Source organism: Triticum urartu, chromosome 2A (genome assembly GCF_056163025.1).
Source record: "Triticum urartu cultivar PI428250 chromosome 2A, HENAU_Tu73, whole genome shotgun sequence".
Taxonomy (NCBI): Eukaryota; Viridiplantae; Streptophyta; class Magnoliopsida; order Poales; family Poaceae; genus Triticum; species Triticum urartu.
In genome coordinates this window covers 17,031,375-17,047,599 of record NC_141874.1, presented here as the reverse complement: position 1 = coordinate 17,047,599, position 16,225 = coordinate 17,031,375, and the positions used below count along the sequence as shown (strand labels likewise).

General features: G+C 41.3%; 1 protein-coding gene across 2 annotated transcripts; it reads right to left on the bottom strand.

Annotated features, from left to right (window-relative positions):
• Nucleotides 1–10,589: 10,589 nt before the first annotated feature.
• Nucleotides 10,590–15,154, bottom strand: LOC147982960 (syn-copalyl diphosphate synthase, chloroplastic-like). 2 transcript variants are annotated; one of them, XM_087539403.1, is made up of 14 exons: nucleotides 14,988–15,154; nucleotides 14,593–14,675; nucleotides 14,156–14,486; nucleotides 13,864–14,047; nucleotides 13,535–13,755; nucleotides 13,245–13,365; nucleotides 12,969–13,081; nucleotides 12,610–12,842; nucleotides 12,389–12,504; nucleotides 11,945–12,043; nucleotides 11,667–11,840; nucleotides 11,490–11,574; nucleotides 11,179–11,385; nucleotides 10,590–11,074 (listed from the first exon to the last, which is right to left on the bottom strand). In XM_087539403.1, exons 1-14 carry the CDS (start codon nucleotides 15,094–15,096, stop codon nucleotides 10,856–10,858), a joined length of 2,295 nt encoding a protein of 764 aa, XP_087395529.1. In that variant the 5' UTR covers nucleotides 15,097–15,154; the 3' UTR covers nucleotides 10,590–10,855. The 2 variants fall into 2 exon arrangements, with proteins under 2 accessions (XP_087395529.1, XP_087395530.1); XM_087539404.1 differs by having other exon boundaries at nucleotides 14,156–14,465.
• Nucleotides 15,155–16,225: the final 1,071 nt, after the last annotated feature.

Genomic DNA, 16,225 nt, shown 5'->3' with positions numbered 1-16,225 from the left:
CCTGTGCCCACACCAGCCCCGCCCCTCGCCGCCGCCCAGCCCCTCCCTCTACCTCTCCCGAGCGCCGCCGCCCAGCCCTTCCCTCTCCCTCTCTACCTCTCCCGAGCCCGTCGCCATGGCAGAGCGTTTTCCCGGAGACGAGGCGGCGGCCAACGGCTTCGGCCGCCGTTCGCTGCGCGAACAGGAGTCCTGGCTCCTGTTCCAGGCGAACATCCCGGCGCCGCCGGACATGCGCGCCGGGCCAACGGGTTGGAGACTCAGCGACGGGGGAGTGCCCATTCCCCCGTTGCTCGACGCCGTGGCCAAGCCCAAATACTTCGCCGAGGAGGTCGAGGTCGTACGCGCCTCCCTCACTGACGCCCAGCTCTCCCTCCCACAGTACGCCGCCGACAACCACGCGGCTTGGGCGGCATACTTCGAGCGCCACCAGCAGCAGCGGTTGGCGTCCACCAACGACGCGCCGGTGGTCGGCGGCCAGAAGAACAGCGAGGGGCGCCACCTGTGGTGGGGCGTCCCCGGCCGCATACTCGAGGGCGTGCTGACGTACCTCAAGGGCGGCAACGACCCGCCGTTGGCATACCCGGCGAGGGTGGCCGCCCCGGCGCACCACCGACACGCCGGGCCATGGGCGCCAAGAAGGTTCGGGTCCTCCTCCTCTTCTTCCTCCTCGCGATCTTCCTCGCACTCCTCCGGTACTCCGGCCCTGCTCGGCGTCAAGGCCGAGCTCGTGGCGAAGACGCCGCTCGGCCGGCGCACTCGCAGCGCCGGCATCGTCATCAACGAGGGCGGCCGGCGCGCCTCCTCGTCGGCTCCTCCTCCGCGCTTCGTCAAGTCAAAGACGGAGCCGGGGCTCGCGCCGGTGAAGACGGAGCCGGGGCTCGCGCCGGTGAAGAAGGAGCCGGCCGCGCCGGTGAAGACGGAGCTCGACGACGACGACGCGGCCCTGGAATGGGCGCGCAGGGACTCCATAGCGATGGAGAAGGAGCGCCTGGAGAAGGCGAAGGAGCGCCAGTGCGCCGCTTCGCGGAGCGCCGACGCGGCCGCGACGAAGGCGGAGTCGTCGTCATCTGCGACAGCGACGACGACGATGCGCCGCCGCCACCAGCCCGCGTTGGCGACGCCGGTCAGGGGTCCACCAGGGACGGCCGCGTCAAGGAGGAGAAGTCCGACGACGGCGGCGACGATGGCGGCGACGATGGCGACTACTCGGCGTTCAGCTAGTTTCTTTTTTAGATTAGTTATCTATTTTGCTATGTAATGAAAATCCACGAACATGTCTAATATATGCCCAAGTTTGCCGAAATTTTCGTGTTTAGCCGAACTTCGCCGAACTGTGCCGAAATTTGCTATAAAAATTTTATTTTTAAACGTGCCTGGGGGCGGTCCTGGGGCCGGCGGCTGGGGACCAACTTGCCCCAGGCCCAATTTTTGCGCCGGCTCACCCTGGCGATTTTAGGCGCCCCCTAGGGGCCAACGGCTAGAGATGCTCTTAGGCGGCAAGGTTGCCGCCCAGACCTACCCTTGTTGGCGGGGCTCGTCACCGGCGCATGGAGGAGATTGGGAGAGAGTCGACGAAGCGAACGGCGAAAGATCGTGCTGCTGAGGGCTGCCTGTGTGCACGTACATGTGTACAGGAGAATAGGAATACCTAAAAGGGTCACGAAGCCACGAACTTGCCTGGCAGGCTGGCACGGATGGAGTTCACTTTACGGGCTTTTGGGCTTCTTGTGTTGCATTCTAAGTTTGATGGGTTCAGCCTCTATTTTCCACTGGGTTCTTGCAAGTACGTATACGTGTACATATACTCAGCCAGGAAATATCGTTGGGTTCAATTGAACCCAACGCTATTACGCTGGCTCCGCCCCTGTTGGAAGAAACAGAAAAAAAAACACTTTATCTGTCCTCTTCAACGGCCCAAGACAGAGGGCACATCATCAGAAACGCCGCAAAGACGTCCAATTAATTTGTACATGCATCTTCCTTTGAATCTTATAGACATTTAAGTGAGCCCTTCGGCAGCCTCGCCTCCATGTCAAGTGACATCGGATACAAGATGACATATCACATGGCTGGTAAGTTATTTTCCTTGGCTATTTGCTTGGACCTGACAATTCTTAGCTATAGTATGCACGCGAAGTTTCTTGCTTGCCTGTTTTGTTTGCTTCTTATGCATCAGGATTGATTGATTTTGTTCTTGATTGGATCCTGTATATGTGCAGACATCATGATTTTTGCTGTTGTTCACGGATTACCATCCTCATCGATCACCATCGATGACAAGTCAATGTATATCATTAAGACTCAGTTTGTGCTGTACCTATTTATCTCATATTATATTTTTATATCTTGCTTACAATCCTCATTCTTTATGCTACAGCCGCAGGTGTGCCATTCCTTCTTGCAAATTGCAACCAGACAGGGTATTTTTTTTCAAGTTCGCATTAACATATTATTATTCCCTCTCAATTGCTTTTACAGTTTTCTCCAGATATAATTAATGATATGTTTGTTGTGTTCTTAATTGGTTCATGTTTCATGCATTAGCAGAATGTGGGGATGAAGATCAAGAGACGCATTGCGCTCCATTCTCATCCAAAAATAATCCATTTGTGAAAAAAAGTCCAAGAAAAGGAATAGAAGAATGAGGTAAATTTTCTTTTTCTTTTAATATAGCTTGAGTTTTATTTATTGTTCAGTACAAATTGTTAGTTGAATCATGCTGTCTATTTTTCTTGGCATATTCTTTTGATTTTTCAACTAATATCTGAGTAGAATTCCTCCTATTCCTTACCAACCGGGCGGCATTAAAGTTTATATTTCTCAAGTTAGATAATATTCTAGATGCAATCTGTGTGTGTTCCTTTCCTTTCATATGAAAAAGTCAGTGAAAAGTAGGATTCCTCTTCCAAATGTGTCTTTTTAGTTGTACTCCCTCCGTTTCTAAATATAAGTCTTTCTTAGAGATTTTAATATGGACTACATACGAAGCAAAATAAATGAATCTACACTAAAAGAATACGTCTATATACATCCATATGTAGTCCATATTGAAATCTCTAAAAAGACTTATATTTAGGAATGGAGGGAGTAGCTTTGTTTGGCTCCATATTTAATGGCTAACAAGTGATCACTTTTTTCTCAAGCTTTTACTCATGTAGTTCCATTATGAGGATTTAAACAGGTTTATTTTATTATAAGAACTTAACATACTCCGACATCTACTCTTTTTGTTTGATGTAGATTATATGTTTGCTATGCTGCTACACAATTATCGTTATGCCTTGGTAGCATTGCTCCAGTGTTCAGGGCATTATGTTGAGAGCCTTGTGAAAAGGATTTTCGGCATCAACCAAGACCTAGGCATGAGACGGAATAGTGAATTCTATTTAAGTAAACAAGCAACGGTGGAACAATTAAGTCGAGATTCGATTGACTTTTAAATCTACCTGCATGCATTGCATGACTCTCATTAATATTTTCTTTATTTCTGTGATGTGTGCTCTTGATGAATGAGTATAGTCTGTTCCATTACCCAATTACAAAAATTAAAGATGAATGATCAAAGCTTCTTCACTTGGAAATAATGTAGTACATTTTTTCTACCATCTGTCGATTTTTATTTGGAACCCGCCATTGCATATCGTCTTGATTTCTACTTTTAATCAGGTACTTAAAATTTAGAGCTCATAATTACTTCCTTGAAATAAATTAATTGCTAATTGGGTCCGTTTTTCAATGGTAAAACAAATATAGGTATTCTTTCTTTTAATCAGATAATTAAAATTAGCTCTCATGAGAACTTCGTTTAAATGAATTAATTGCTAATTGGGTCAGTTTTTCAATGGTACAAGAAATACATGTTTTCTTACATTAGTTTATAAGCAGAGGTTCCCGCCGCAACGCGCGGGGAATCAACTAGTTTTACTAGATTTCGGGATAATATTGAGCGTTGTAGTAGAGAGATAAATTATGTAGCTGATGAGTTGGCTAGATGGGGACGTGCAAATAACCCTTCTCTTTGGGTTCATGCCCCGCCCGAGTTCATCATAAAACTGTTAGTGGACGATGTAACTATTATTTGATTAATAAAGTAAGCCTTCCCGTAAAAAACACTTTTGTCTTTTGGTAAATGTACTTAAAATATAGCATTTTGTTTGTGCAATTTTTAAAGAAAATCATATCAATCAAACAAATGTTGACGACATTTAAAAAGTTGTAAGGCATTTATAATTATGTTATTTAAATTTCTAAAACTGTTTATGGAATGTCAAAAAAAATCTCACAATTTTAAAAAATGTCCTATAGCATTAAAAAAATGTTTTTTAGATTTTAAACATGTTGATAACAATTTAAAAATATTCACAAAATTGAAAAACATGTTTATTACGTTTAAAAAAATATTCCACGTGTGTTTAAATTTGTTCAGAAGGTAGTTAAAAAAATGTCAAATGTGCATTTCACCAATGTTCATCATGGATTTATATAATTATCATCTATTTGTAATTTCAATGTGTATCTGGAAATTTCTCAAACGGTACACGGAAATTGTTCACCATGTATGTATTTTAAATTTCATTAGTCATATTTTCAGAAAATATTCATGAACAATAAATATTGTCCACAAAGTTTTATAAAAGTATCCAAGAATATTAAAAATGTCGGCGGCATTTTAATTGTTTTGCAACATACAAAAAATATTTGCTCGTTTTGTTGTATAAAAATAAATGACATCTTTGAAGTTCAAACATGTATTTCAAGATGCTTACTTTGTATTAAAAATGTTGAAATGAGCATTTTGCAAAAATATTGAACAACTACTTTGAAAAGTTTTAATGTTTATGCAGTAAATATTTAAAGTGTATCTGAAAATGTCCAAATTCTATAAGAAAAATGTTTAACGTATATTAAAAAATCATTACTTATTAAAAATGATAAATAATGAAAAAACAAAAAACAAGAAAATAAAGAAATGAGAAAGAAAATTGATAAAATCAATAGAGAGAAGAAACATAAAGAGAAGTAAACTGATTGTCTAATAACATAACAAACTGAAAAGTAAAAATGACACAAATGGTTCTAAAATGGGTCCGTACTAGTCTGTTGAAATTTCCAAAACCATTCTATTTGTTCGGTTCATTAAAGCGAGTGCAGTCGATCGCGGAGGCGAGAGGAGCACACATCTCGTAGTAAGCAAGACATAGCTCTCGTACTTAGTGAGGCTAACAACAAAGGCTGAATGGGACGTAGTCATCATGGGCCATGAACATAGGTACAATATCCTTTTTCCCTTTTTATCGAAAAGTTCCTCACATATATATGTATTATTCATTACTCAGGGTGCAGAATAAGTTATTCTTCACCTGAGATAATTTGACGATCGTTTCATAAATAAATTACATTTGGAATACAAATAATTACATTCATATTGATTCACTGTGTAAAATTTGGCAGAAGAAGAAATAAAGGTCATAAGACCAAAAAAATTTATTTTTTAGTGTATATTTTACACAATGTTTTTATGTTTATAATTTTATGTAGCATAATATATTTTTTATGGAGGTCTAATATTTTCTAAAGTTCTCTTTTTACATTTGAAATAAGAAACAATTGGAACACAAAATTACGGTGCATTGATGTTAAAATAGAGAGAGCGGTGTAGAATAGCTTATTGTACACCCCAGTAATGGCCAATACAAAATATAGTAACACAGTATATAAAATGTAGTAATTTTTGTAAAATTGTAATAAATTACAAATTTGGGTAGTCAAAAAATTATTTTCAGAATTACTACATTTCATACACCGTTTTACTAGATTTTGTATATAGCGTTACACTTAGTAGTGCTACCTTAGTAACGCTCTATACAAAATATAGTAACTTAGCATATAAAATGTATGAATTTTTTTTACAATAGAGAAATCAAAAAACTTGAATAATAAAAATATATTTCAGAATTACTACATTTTACATAGTATTTTATTGTATTTTGTACATAGCGTTACTGGGGGTGTAATTCGAATATATATCTATTTCATTAGTTTTACATAAAGATTTTGAAAAAGCAAAGTGAACATTGCAGGTACCTATTGTGAAAAAGTGTTCACTTGTAAACTAAAATAAATGTTTATTGTAAACAATGTTCACGTGTAAATTAAAATAAATGTTCACGTGTGATAAAAACTGAATGTGTTTTATAATAAAAAATGTACATTATCTAATACAAATTTTCTTTATGTATTAAAAAACATCCATAGTATTTTTTGAAAAATGTTATTTGTGTATTAAAAAGTATCCTATATACAAAAATTATCATCCCAGTTTTACCAAATATTCATGTTGTATTTAAACGTGTTCATCGTGTATTTGAAATACATTCATGTTACAAAAAATGTTCTTTAAAAAATGTTTATGTAATTCTTAAAAGGTGTTCATATTTTCTATACATGTTTCGTAATCTGGAAAAATATTTGTACATTAAAAATCATTTATTTTTAAAAATGGAAAAAAATAAACAACAAAACATTTGTCTTCTAGCCTACATCGCCGACTTCTCTTTACTCATCACGCGCCGCCAATGTATGCAGAAGGAAGACAATGCTGATTTGTTGAAGAACTTGCCTGTACTTTCTTATTCTTATAATGAAGTTCTTGTTAGGGTTCGTTTCAGTTAATATATGTGCTTTGACCTCGCTAGTCATGGCATGCCAAAAACAGTCTTGATGGCGTGTCATCTCCTATGGCTCCACTGATAAAAAATAGTGATGGCGTGTGGGCCCCCATGCCACCAGTAACAAGATATACTGATGGTGTTGTGCCATGTGTGAAAACGCCACCAATATAGTTCCTTAAGTAGTGGCGTTGCCATAGTAGGCATGCCACCAGCTTGTTTTCCAGCGAGAAAAATTCAGCAGCACACCCCGCATGGCAACAACACATATGAAAGATAAAATAGACCAACAATTAGTTTAACACATGGCCAAACATATATACAACAACCAACATCTCACAACTTCGTTAATCATCTAGAAACAACTATGTATGTTGAAGGAAACACGAGCGAACTAGCAAGTTTAATTAAGACACAAGCAGAGGCGGACCACGGAAAAAAATTAAGGTGGGGCGAAGTCTCCCTAAAATTTTTCTTTATGGGAATCAAAGGAGTCAATACACACTAACAATGCACACTACAAACAAATAACCAAATACAATGAAATTGTAGACATGTTTCAATAGAAAAACAACCTAAAACTATAGCTTCAAAAGAATCTGTAGTTTGTTCTTCCACTATAGCTTCAAGAGAATATGTAATTTGTTCTTCCACTTGTTCTGTTTGCATCGATTTTTCATGCTCTACTTCCATGGAACTCACTTGATCTTGATGAGTGGCAGGTGCCGAAACATTGACACTTTCACGGGTATTTGGGTTCGATTTCGAGCTACTGCTACTGCCAAGCACTTCAAAATATTTTTTGAAATCTGCAATTTACAACCAGAGTGTTCAAAACATTAATATGCCACTACAATCTGCTTCAATTTGAGGGTTCAAGCTACTGTTAAAATTTGCTACAGAATTTCAGAAAAACTGAGAAATCACCTCATCCCCTTTCCTTTCGATTTCATATTCCCTCCCTCTTCCTTTCCATCTTCGGGCAATCTGGCCGGAACTGCGCCGGAATCAGAAGTAGCCGGACGCCCGGACGTCCGAACTGCTTTTGCTGCTGCTAGGCGCCTAGGCCCCGGCTGGGGCTGCCTCTTGCTGCCGCGGTGCCGGCGCCCTCTAGCCCCCCAGACTATAGCCGCCGTTGGCTGCCCTGCTGTTGCCTGCCTTGCCGTTGGCTGCCCCGCTTGCTGCAGGCGACCTGGCTAGCCACCGCCGCCGCGCTAGAGCTTAGGGATTAGGATCAGGGTCGTGTGGAGAGAACAGATGAGCGGTCGACTGCGTGTGCGTCTCTGCTCTCGTGGACGATGGAACGTGGCTGGCTATTTCGGGCTCTCGGCTACTGGCCCATTAGGCCGCTAGCTGTGTAGGCCCATCTTCCATTAACAACGACAAGGCAACGTATTGTGCATTTGTGCTAGCGATTGATGCATACTAGTAATAATATTTTTTGCTCAAAACTAAGGTATGGCAGGCGACATACCCTGCCCACCGGAGAGGTCCGCTAGTGGACACAAGTATCACATACCAGTGAGTAACTACTTTAATTTAAATAATGTCAATGGCGATCACCTTCCTCAAGTTGGGGTGCGCGGTGTTCCTGATAGTCGATCGAAGTGGGAGATACTCCCTAGTGAGGAACTCTTTCCACCCCTCCATACTAAAGACAATGTGGTCGTCCATGTCTACCTTGTGTGCACAGATGCTGACGACGCCTGACGTTGTCCTGGACTAGGGGGTACTCAACACGTCATGTCCCGATCTGTTAGATTGGGCCGAGGACCCCCATGGCCGTATACTCATGGGCCAGTTCGGACAGCTGCCGCATACATGAAAGATTCCACAAGACTTGGTGATCAAGACAAGGACTCCTCCCCACCGACGTATTCGGCTAGAACTCTTGTTATCCTAGGCCTTTGGTGCATTATATAAACCGAGGCCAGGCTAGTTGATAGATAACATATACATACAATCATACCATAGGCTAGCTTCTAGGGTTTAGCCTCCACGATCTCGTGGTAGATCAACTCTTGTAATACTCATATCATCAATATCAATCAAGCATGACGTAGGGTTTTACCTCCATCAAGAGGGCCCGAACCTGGGTAAAACATCGTGTCCCCTGCCTCCTGTTACCATCGATCCTAGATGCATAGTTCGGGACCCCCTACCCGAGATCTGCCGGTTTTGACACCGACAACGCCCCTTGCTCCAAGGCATATTCCAGCAAGTCCCGCTTCATCACCCGCTATGTAACTAGTCAAAGATACATTCTTACGCAATTTTTTAAAACTAAGAGAGCAAGGATGTCAAACCGCTCACGTGATGGACACAAAGAACGAAATAAGATAAATGACTTTAAAGAACATAACATGACATGTTTGACAAGATTCGTCCGTGTTAAACGAGTCACAAATATCACCATGGCGTAGTCCTCACGTGACGGTAGGACGTCGAAGAGGTGGCCGACCTCATCTTCATTGAGCTTGATTCTTTGGGCGAAGCCGGTATCACCAAGTGGGTCATTCTCGCCATCGTCGATAAATATAATAGACATCCGAAGCCATTGTCCTCTTAAGGAAAAACAAATCATTTCATCCCAAGTGAGACCATTGTGGGTCATGAAACGGTCCTATCCTTCTCATCTAATGCGGGTCATTGTTGGTCCTTCTTCTAACTCAATAATGTATTGGTCCCTAATACCCTTGAAGAGCACACTCTCATGTACGTGAATTGAACCGCAACCGTACGTTGCATGGGACAATTAGTGCAACAATGGGAAACACGCACACATTACATTAATTGTAAAGGCACTGGAAGAAAAAGAAAAAATATGCTTAATAGTGAATGAAAATGAATAGTTCGTTACCACTGAACTAAGAAACCCTCCACAAGATAGACATTGGACAATGAACCACTTGTAAGGCTACTTGCAAACTTGGCATGCCATATCTTGGTAGGGAAGAAAGTACAATGTCTAAATACTGATCAAGACAAATAGACTACACATTCGTATTTACAAATTCATACCACATAAAAACATAATATAATTTCATAGCACATGAATATGGATTCTTGTTTCCATAATTTTTTTAAAATATAATCTATACTCTCAAATTGATTTTCATCTATAAAAGTATAAATACAATGATTTTCCCTCAAAGGGAGAGGCCTAGCACATAGCCACATACACATATTCACAATCGCATTTAAGAATAAAATTACTAGCAATTGGGGGCACCAAGCACTTGACATGCATACTACTATATATCATGCATTCTAGAACTAAATTTACAAAATTACCAATCCACACTGAGCATATCAATCTATGGATTACTCAGCCTAAAAATTATCATTCCTACAACATATATTGGCCGCGGCCGGCGACGACGCGTGGCAATTCCACAACAGTCCTATAACTTACAATATAAATGCAGGATTCCACACTAAGCATATCATATTAGACTTTATCAATCAGTATATCCATTATAACAACACAACAAATTGGGCGTGGCCGGCAAGATAAAATGGGGCGAAGTGCGAGGGGAAGGAGACACCCACGAATATTCTCAGCCCGCACCGCAAATATTCGGGCATGAAAACACGGGCCCAGAAACAAGGACCAAAATAGACCAATAGCTGTCCATTTAGCCCACACCACAGCTAGTACGTAACCAGTGGCGTGTCAAGTCTCTGACATGCCACAAATAATGTTCGCGACTGGGCAGGCTGCTGGCCCCACACGGTTGTGGCATAATTGCCTACTCGCACACCACTAGTATTTGAAAAAAATAGCGATGACATGGATTGAAAGTGATGCACCATCATTTAAGATGTGTGTAAACATTTCTGCACTAGCGCTACAGAAGGAAAAAAATAAAAAGAATAAAGAAACATGTACGCAGGGAACTCACCCTGACTAGATCGATCTATTGCCACACGCACATAATGTGCCTGTTATTTGCTTTGTATTTTCCCACGGTGGGTTACAGGGATTGTACATGTATATTTATAACAGCCAACTTCTGTACAACTTAGAAGAGGGTTCATGTCATTCGGAACCTTGTTTCCATTCTATCTAAATATTCACGTGTAGTCCTTAGAGGTTCCGAAAAATACTTGGACATGTAACATGACGGAACCCAGCACAAAACGTGGTTATTAATAATTCTAATAAGGACAGAAGAGGGTTCTTCCTAAATGACATCCTGAAATATGACCTTTGCGATGTGGCTATCAACTGTTTCAGGTGAGCAATGAACCGAGTAATAGAAGCTTTTCACCACGTTGAGAAATGTCTGTCTGGTCTCTCTATTGAGGCCATGGCAACCCCGATGAACACGCCAAGATAGTTCTTGCATCTCCAAATCCACTTGCCGATGTAAGTCCTCTATGTTATCCATACGTGTCCCATTCTGTTTTCCCCAATTGAACATTCTTTGGTTATAGTTTGAGAAATCACATACAACTCAAATGGAGGTACATGGATATATGAAATGCAATGCATGTACACACGGACCTGAACAAGACCTATTGTGGCAAGCTTGTGGCAGATGGAAGAGGTGAGCTGCTCGAGCTGGGAATAATCCCAAAGGTTCAGTTTATGTTCGTCTGAAACATTCCTTCCTGAACAAATCTCGATTGTGCGAACGAACAACAGAGCTGTATCTCCATCAACGGATCCATGGTTCTCCTTTCTAGTCCATGCCATGAGCCACTGCTTCCACTGTAGTTACCAAAGAAAATAGAGATTCCGCCATTTCATATCTGGTAAAAGTTCAGTATCATATCAACAACGATATTTAAGTGTAGTGGTTTCTTGAATTTTACAGCTTTCCGAAGACCGCCGGAAATATCGTCAAATGAAAGAAGGACGATAAGATCTTCAAGATTCTCTGTCGAGTACCATGGGCCCCTGCAAGGAATTGCACACATGTTTTGCATCGATCATCACTAAAACCAAATTCTGGAGAGGAAAACTTTGAGGCTGCATACATAATTACATACCCAATGTGTCGAAAGTGAGATGTAACCGCCTCAGCAAGCACCGCCATGCGAGCCCATGCTAGACGCTCTGCTGCTCGGCCCGGTTCGAAGATATTTGCTGAAGCTAAGAAGTAAGCGGTGAGCGTGCTCTTTGGAGTCCCACCATACCTCTGCAGATGGTTCCTGAAATACCACCTGCGTATATACTCTCAAGTATCAAGTAATAATCTAGTGGCCAATTTGTAAGCTAGTGGATTGAATTTGAGTACAGAGACGTAACAAAAATGTTTGTGACATACTTTCTGAGGCCATTCCACTCAATTCGGGAGAGTCTCTGATATTCTCTGAAATCAGCTTTAGCCATTTTAAGGTACAGGTCGTTGCTCACAAGATTCATTCTGAAATGTTAAACGTCAGAAACAAAGGTGTGACAAATGTTTGGCTATCATAAACTATAGAAGCTGCATTTAGAATTGCCCTAATGTCACATGTTAGTTGACTACTATATAGGATGGTCAGCCTCATTCCTCATCTTGTACATGAGAAGCTCCTCAATTTAAACTGATTTCGTGGTTATTTTTTCTATGCACTCAATGTATCTCACTTTGATGGATACATGAATCAAGTTTATGTTTAAAATATTGTGGCATCTTAAATTATCCCAAAAGATAAATATTTTCCTTTGGTTCCTCTAATGAAGAGTTATTCTAACTAAGGATACTTTGGTTATGTAACGTTTTCACCTGTAGAGGACCTTGGCAATCCAAACATCGGTGTTGCCACCGTACTGATCCAGATACATCCTTGTTTCAATTCGTGGCAAACTTGCTTTCCATGGGAAGTTCAATGTGTACCCAACCTGATTTTGCAGGAAGAATTGCTCAATACTCTGCTCTAAACCATGGAAACTAAGTAGTGGCCCGACTGAGGCATACATAATTAACTTGAATGTGTTGGCACATACCTCGCCCGGCAGGTCCTTAGTTATGATCCACTTGTCGTACAGCTTGTTGGAGGCTTGTCTCTCTTGGAGGAATGCACGGCAATAGCGCCCCGCCCTTGCCAGGACATCGTCATCACCAGGGAACATGAACTGAGATGCACGGTAAGTGTTGTGCATTGGGGTAACAGAAGCGTGGTTGGTCTCCATGGGGAAGCAGGCGAACTTGCCATCCTTCTCAAAGTGCTTAAACACAGCTGCATTTTAGATGCACATTAATAAAACTCGATCCAGCATGGCATAGTAGCCATGCATGCCAAAGCGCTTCTCAAATTTTAGAATCTAGCTTCTATCATAAATTTGACTAACAAAATATTAGTTACATGTAGTGACATCGTAGCCATGCTGACGGAGGAGACGAAAACCCATGGCCGTGTCATCAATATCCGGGATTGGGCAGTGCACGTTATGAGACAGTCCCTTCTGCGTCCAGCGCCTGTTCAAAGTGTAGATATGCTCCTTGTCTCAAACTAGTACTCTATTACTCTTAAAGGAAAATACTACTACTCTAGTAGCATTCCATTTTAAAACCACAATAAATATTTAGAAATGTTAGGACATCATGTATTTTCCAATTAGATAGAAGTTGTTTATGTGACCTGTAAATAAACTCTAAGCACTGCTGAATTTCACTTGTGAAGTGCCTTGATATCCCCAGACGCATCAGCCGATCAACCACCCATAATTGCTCAAAAGTATCCATTGAGTGGCTACATGGCACTAGTAAAAAAAGAGAATTTATGTGAATGCCAACGTTAGTATTGACCAATGCTGTTTTGGTAAATTCTGTTTCAGTATTGGCCAATCGAAGGGGCTCCTTTCCTAACTAAGTTTGCATTCGATCATGTTAGTTGTATGAGAAGTAATAGTAGTGATTTTAATTAATCACCTCCCCCATCAAACTTTCTGATGAGCCTATCCAGGAACACACGGCATTCCTTGTCGCCGGTGTAACTGAGGGCAGCAGCGGTGGCAGCAGGCGAGGAATGGAAGGAGCCATCCGGACACCGCAACCTGAGTAGCTTTTCCCAATCCAATTGTAAGTCTACTATTCCCTCAACGCTGAAGAGTAGGGTCGTTGGTATGGCATGCAGCACATCCAGTGGTATCCTACAATTTTAGAGTGAGATTAATTATCGCTTAATTAATTATACATAGACTATTCAACTCAATATTTAAAGCTAGGTTTATCACACGCATGTAGCTAGCGATGCTTACTTAGAGAGCTTCAGATTCCTCTTGGCATATATCTCTTCCAAAACAGGGTGATCATAAGGGATGTCCAAGTCGAGGTCCTTGGCCTTCTCTAGGAGTGCTGGGAAGTTGATCTCGAAGCCACATGGCATCCAGTCCTGTTCCTCTTCTAGCAACCTACTCATATTTTCTTTGATAAATAACACACCTACAACAGAAAAGGTCCACTCTATATTAGATACGTGATCCTTCCTTGGAAATAAACAAGGTCAATCATTAATAAAAAAACAAAGAATCCATCCATTAATCTTTTTACCCCTGTCACACAAATTGTCGCTGTCAATGTTCCAAGACTTCACTGCTACCACACATGCCAGGGTGCTGATCATCCGATCTTGGACCATGAAGAAAGCAGCATCACCCCACGAACCATCTGGTAGTTGATTTTGAACAATCCAGTCGATGCATGAGGGGAATTGCGGTCCATCACCTCCGTCAAGGTTCTTGACAAGGGCGACCAACGCTGTGTCGTAGGCTGAAACATTCATTGACGTCTCATCATCACCCAATGACGCTAGAGCCGTTCTTATGGCACCGATCATCTGTCGCGTCTCGCTCTGTCCATCCTTTAGGAACATCACTATTTGCTTTTGATCAGGGTTTAATATAGTAGTATATGTTTGTCAGCTTGTGCACAGGCAGTAGGCAACTATTCTGCTCGAAATGAGTTAATTCATATGTATATATGCTCACCGTGTGTTGTCTGTACTCATCAACTTTCCATTCACCCACTTCTACCTCCGGATATGATGGGAATTTGCTAGTTAGCACGAACCCTAAATATCATACATGAGAAGTGGAAAATAACAAAGTCATATGAAGTTAATAGCGATTTAAATTATCAATTCAGGTACATTATCAGTATTAGATGCAGTATGAAAATTTTCTCCAGCCAGCCTAAAGGTCTGTATCAACATCACTCCATACCTTATGTGGAGAGAAAACAAGAATCATGGAAGGAATTATATTTATTTTACGATGTAACAAAAATTTCCATCAAAACAGTTTTTGATGTGAACGTGAGCTTGCTCAAGCTATTTCTCAACCATGCATGGATTCAGGTCAGGAGATTAATAGAACGTGATTACCACATCGTCGACGCTGAGAGTGCAGGTGCAGGGACAGTCGTCGCCATGGCTCGGCCGTCGGCTGGTCGAGCACTGGAATATGCCGAAATGCAGCAGTAAATGTCAGCATCCTCTACCTTCTCTGTCTCTCTTTCTTCCTCCCTTATGGCTGTTCTTTTTTTGGTGGGATATTGTCTCAGTGATGAGCTACTACTTGCCCCCATCATCGAGTATTTATAAAGGAAGGTGATGAATCATCCTTGGTAATTGACTAGTACTAGTAGTGAGTCAGACGGGCGAGAATTCCTTCATACTTCGGTAGCTGCACCACGACCACGACGGAAGGTACGTTAGCCTGCAGTCTTTCTTTTTTTGAGTTGGAGTAGTTACTAGTATAGATCGTGTATGAGATTGAGCGTGGGGAGACTTGTGTGAGATCTCGCATTAGGTGAGATTAATGAGATCGACTTTTTTGGTAAAAAAATACATGTTCGAACATTTTCAAACTTTTAGACACACAACAATGTTTGATGTACAACCTTAAAAAGTTACCTAATTCAACTTAGGCCCTATTTGGTTCATAAGTCCTAGGACTTTTTTTAGTCCCAACTTATAAGTCCCAAGTCTCTAAAAAGTCCATACCTGTTTGGTTCCTGGGACTTATAAGTCTCTATAAGACTATATTACAACTATAAGTCCCTATAAGTCCCTTTTTGAGAGTCTTATTTCATAAGTCCCAAATGTCCACTTTAAGTCCCTATAAGTCCCTCCTGTTTGGTTTAGATGGGACTTATAGGGACTTATTTAAGTCCCTAGACCAATAAGTCCCTGGAAACAAACACCCTCTTACATTAATGGAAAAAAATTCGGTTGTCAATAGTGTCAAAGTACTATTCATCCAAAGCTGTCTATTTTGAATCTCTGAATGTACATCAAGTTTTGAGCTTTTTTTCAGAGTTGCAGACATAGTCCACATGAATGTTGTCAAATAATTTTAGATTTCTTAAGTGTCTAAATATAATTTTTTGAGATTGATTTCACGATCTCACCTAAATGTGAGATCTCATACAAGTCTCTCCCGGAATAAGTGACAATGATAGATATTTACAAAACGACCATATTATTAACACATAGCAATGTTCATATCGTTCCCGCAAAAAAAAATGTTCATATCGGCTCCACAAAAATGCCGGAACCATTAAAGTCCAACAACGTGTACCAAGATCACGCGACTAGCCAGTCAACATCCACGCGACTTA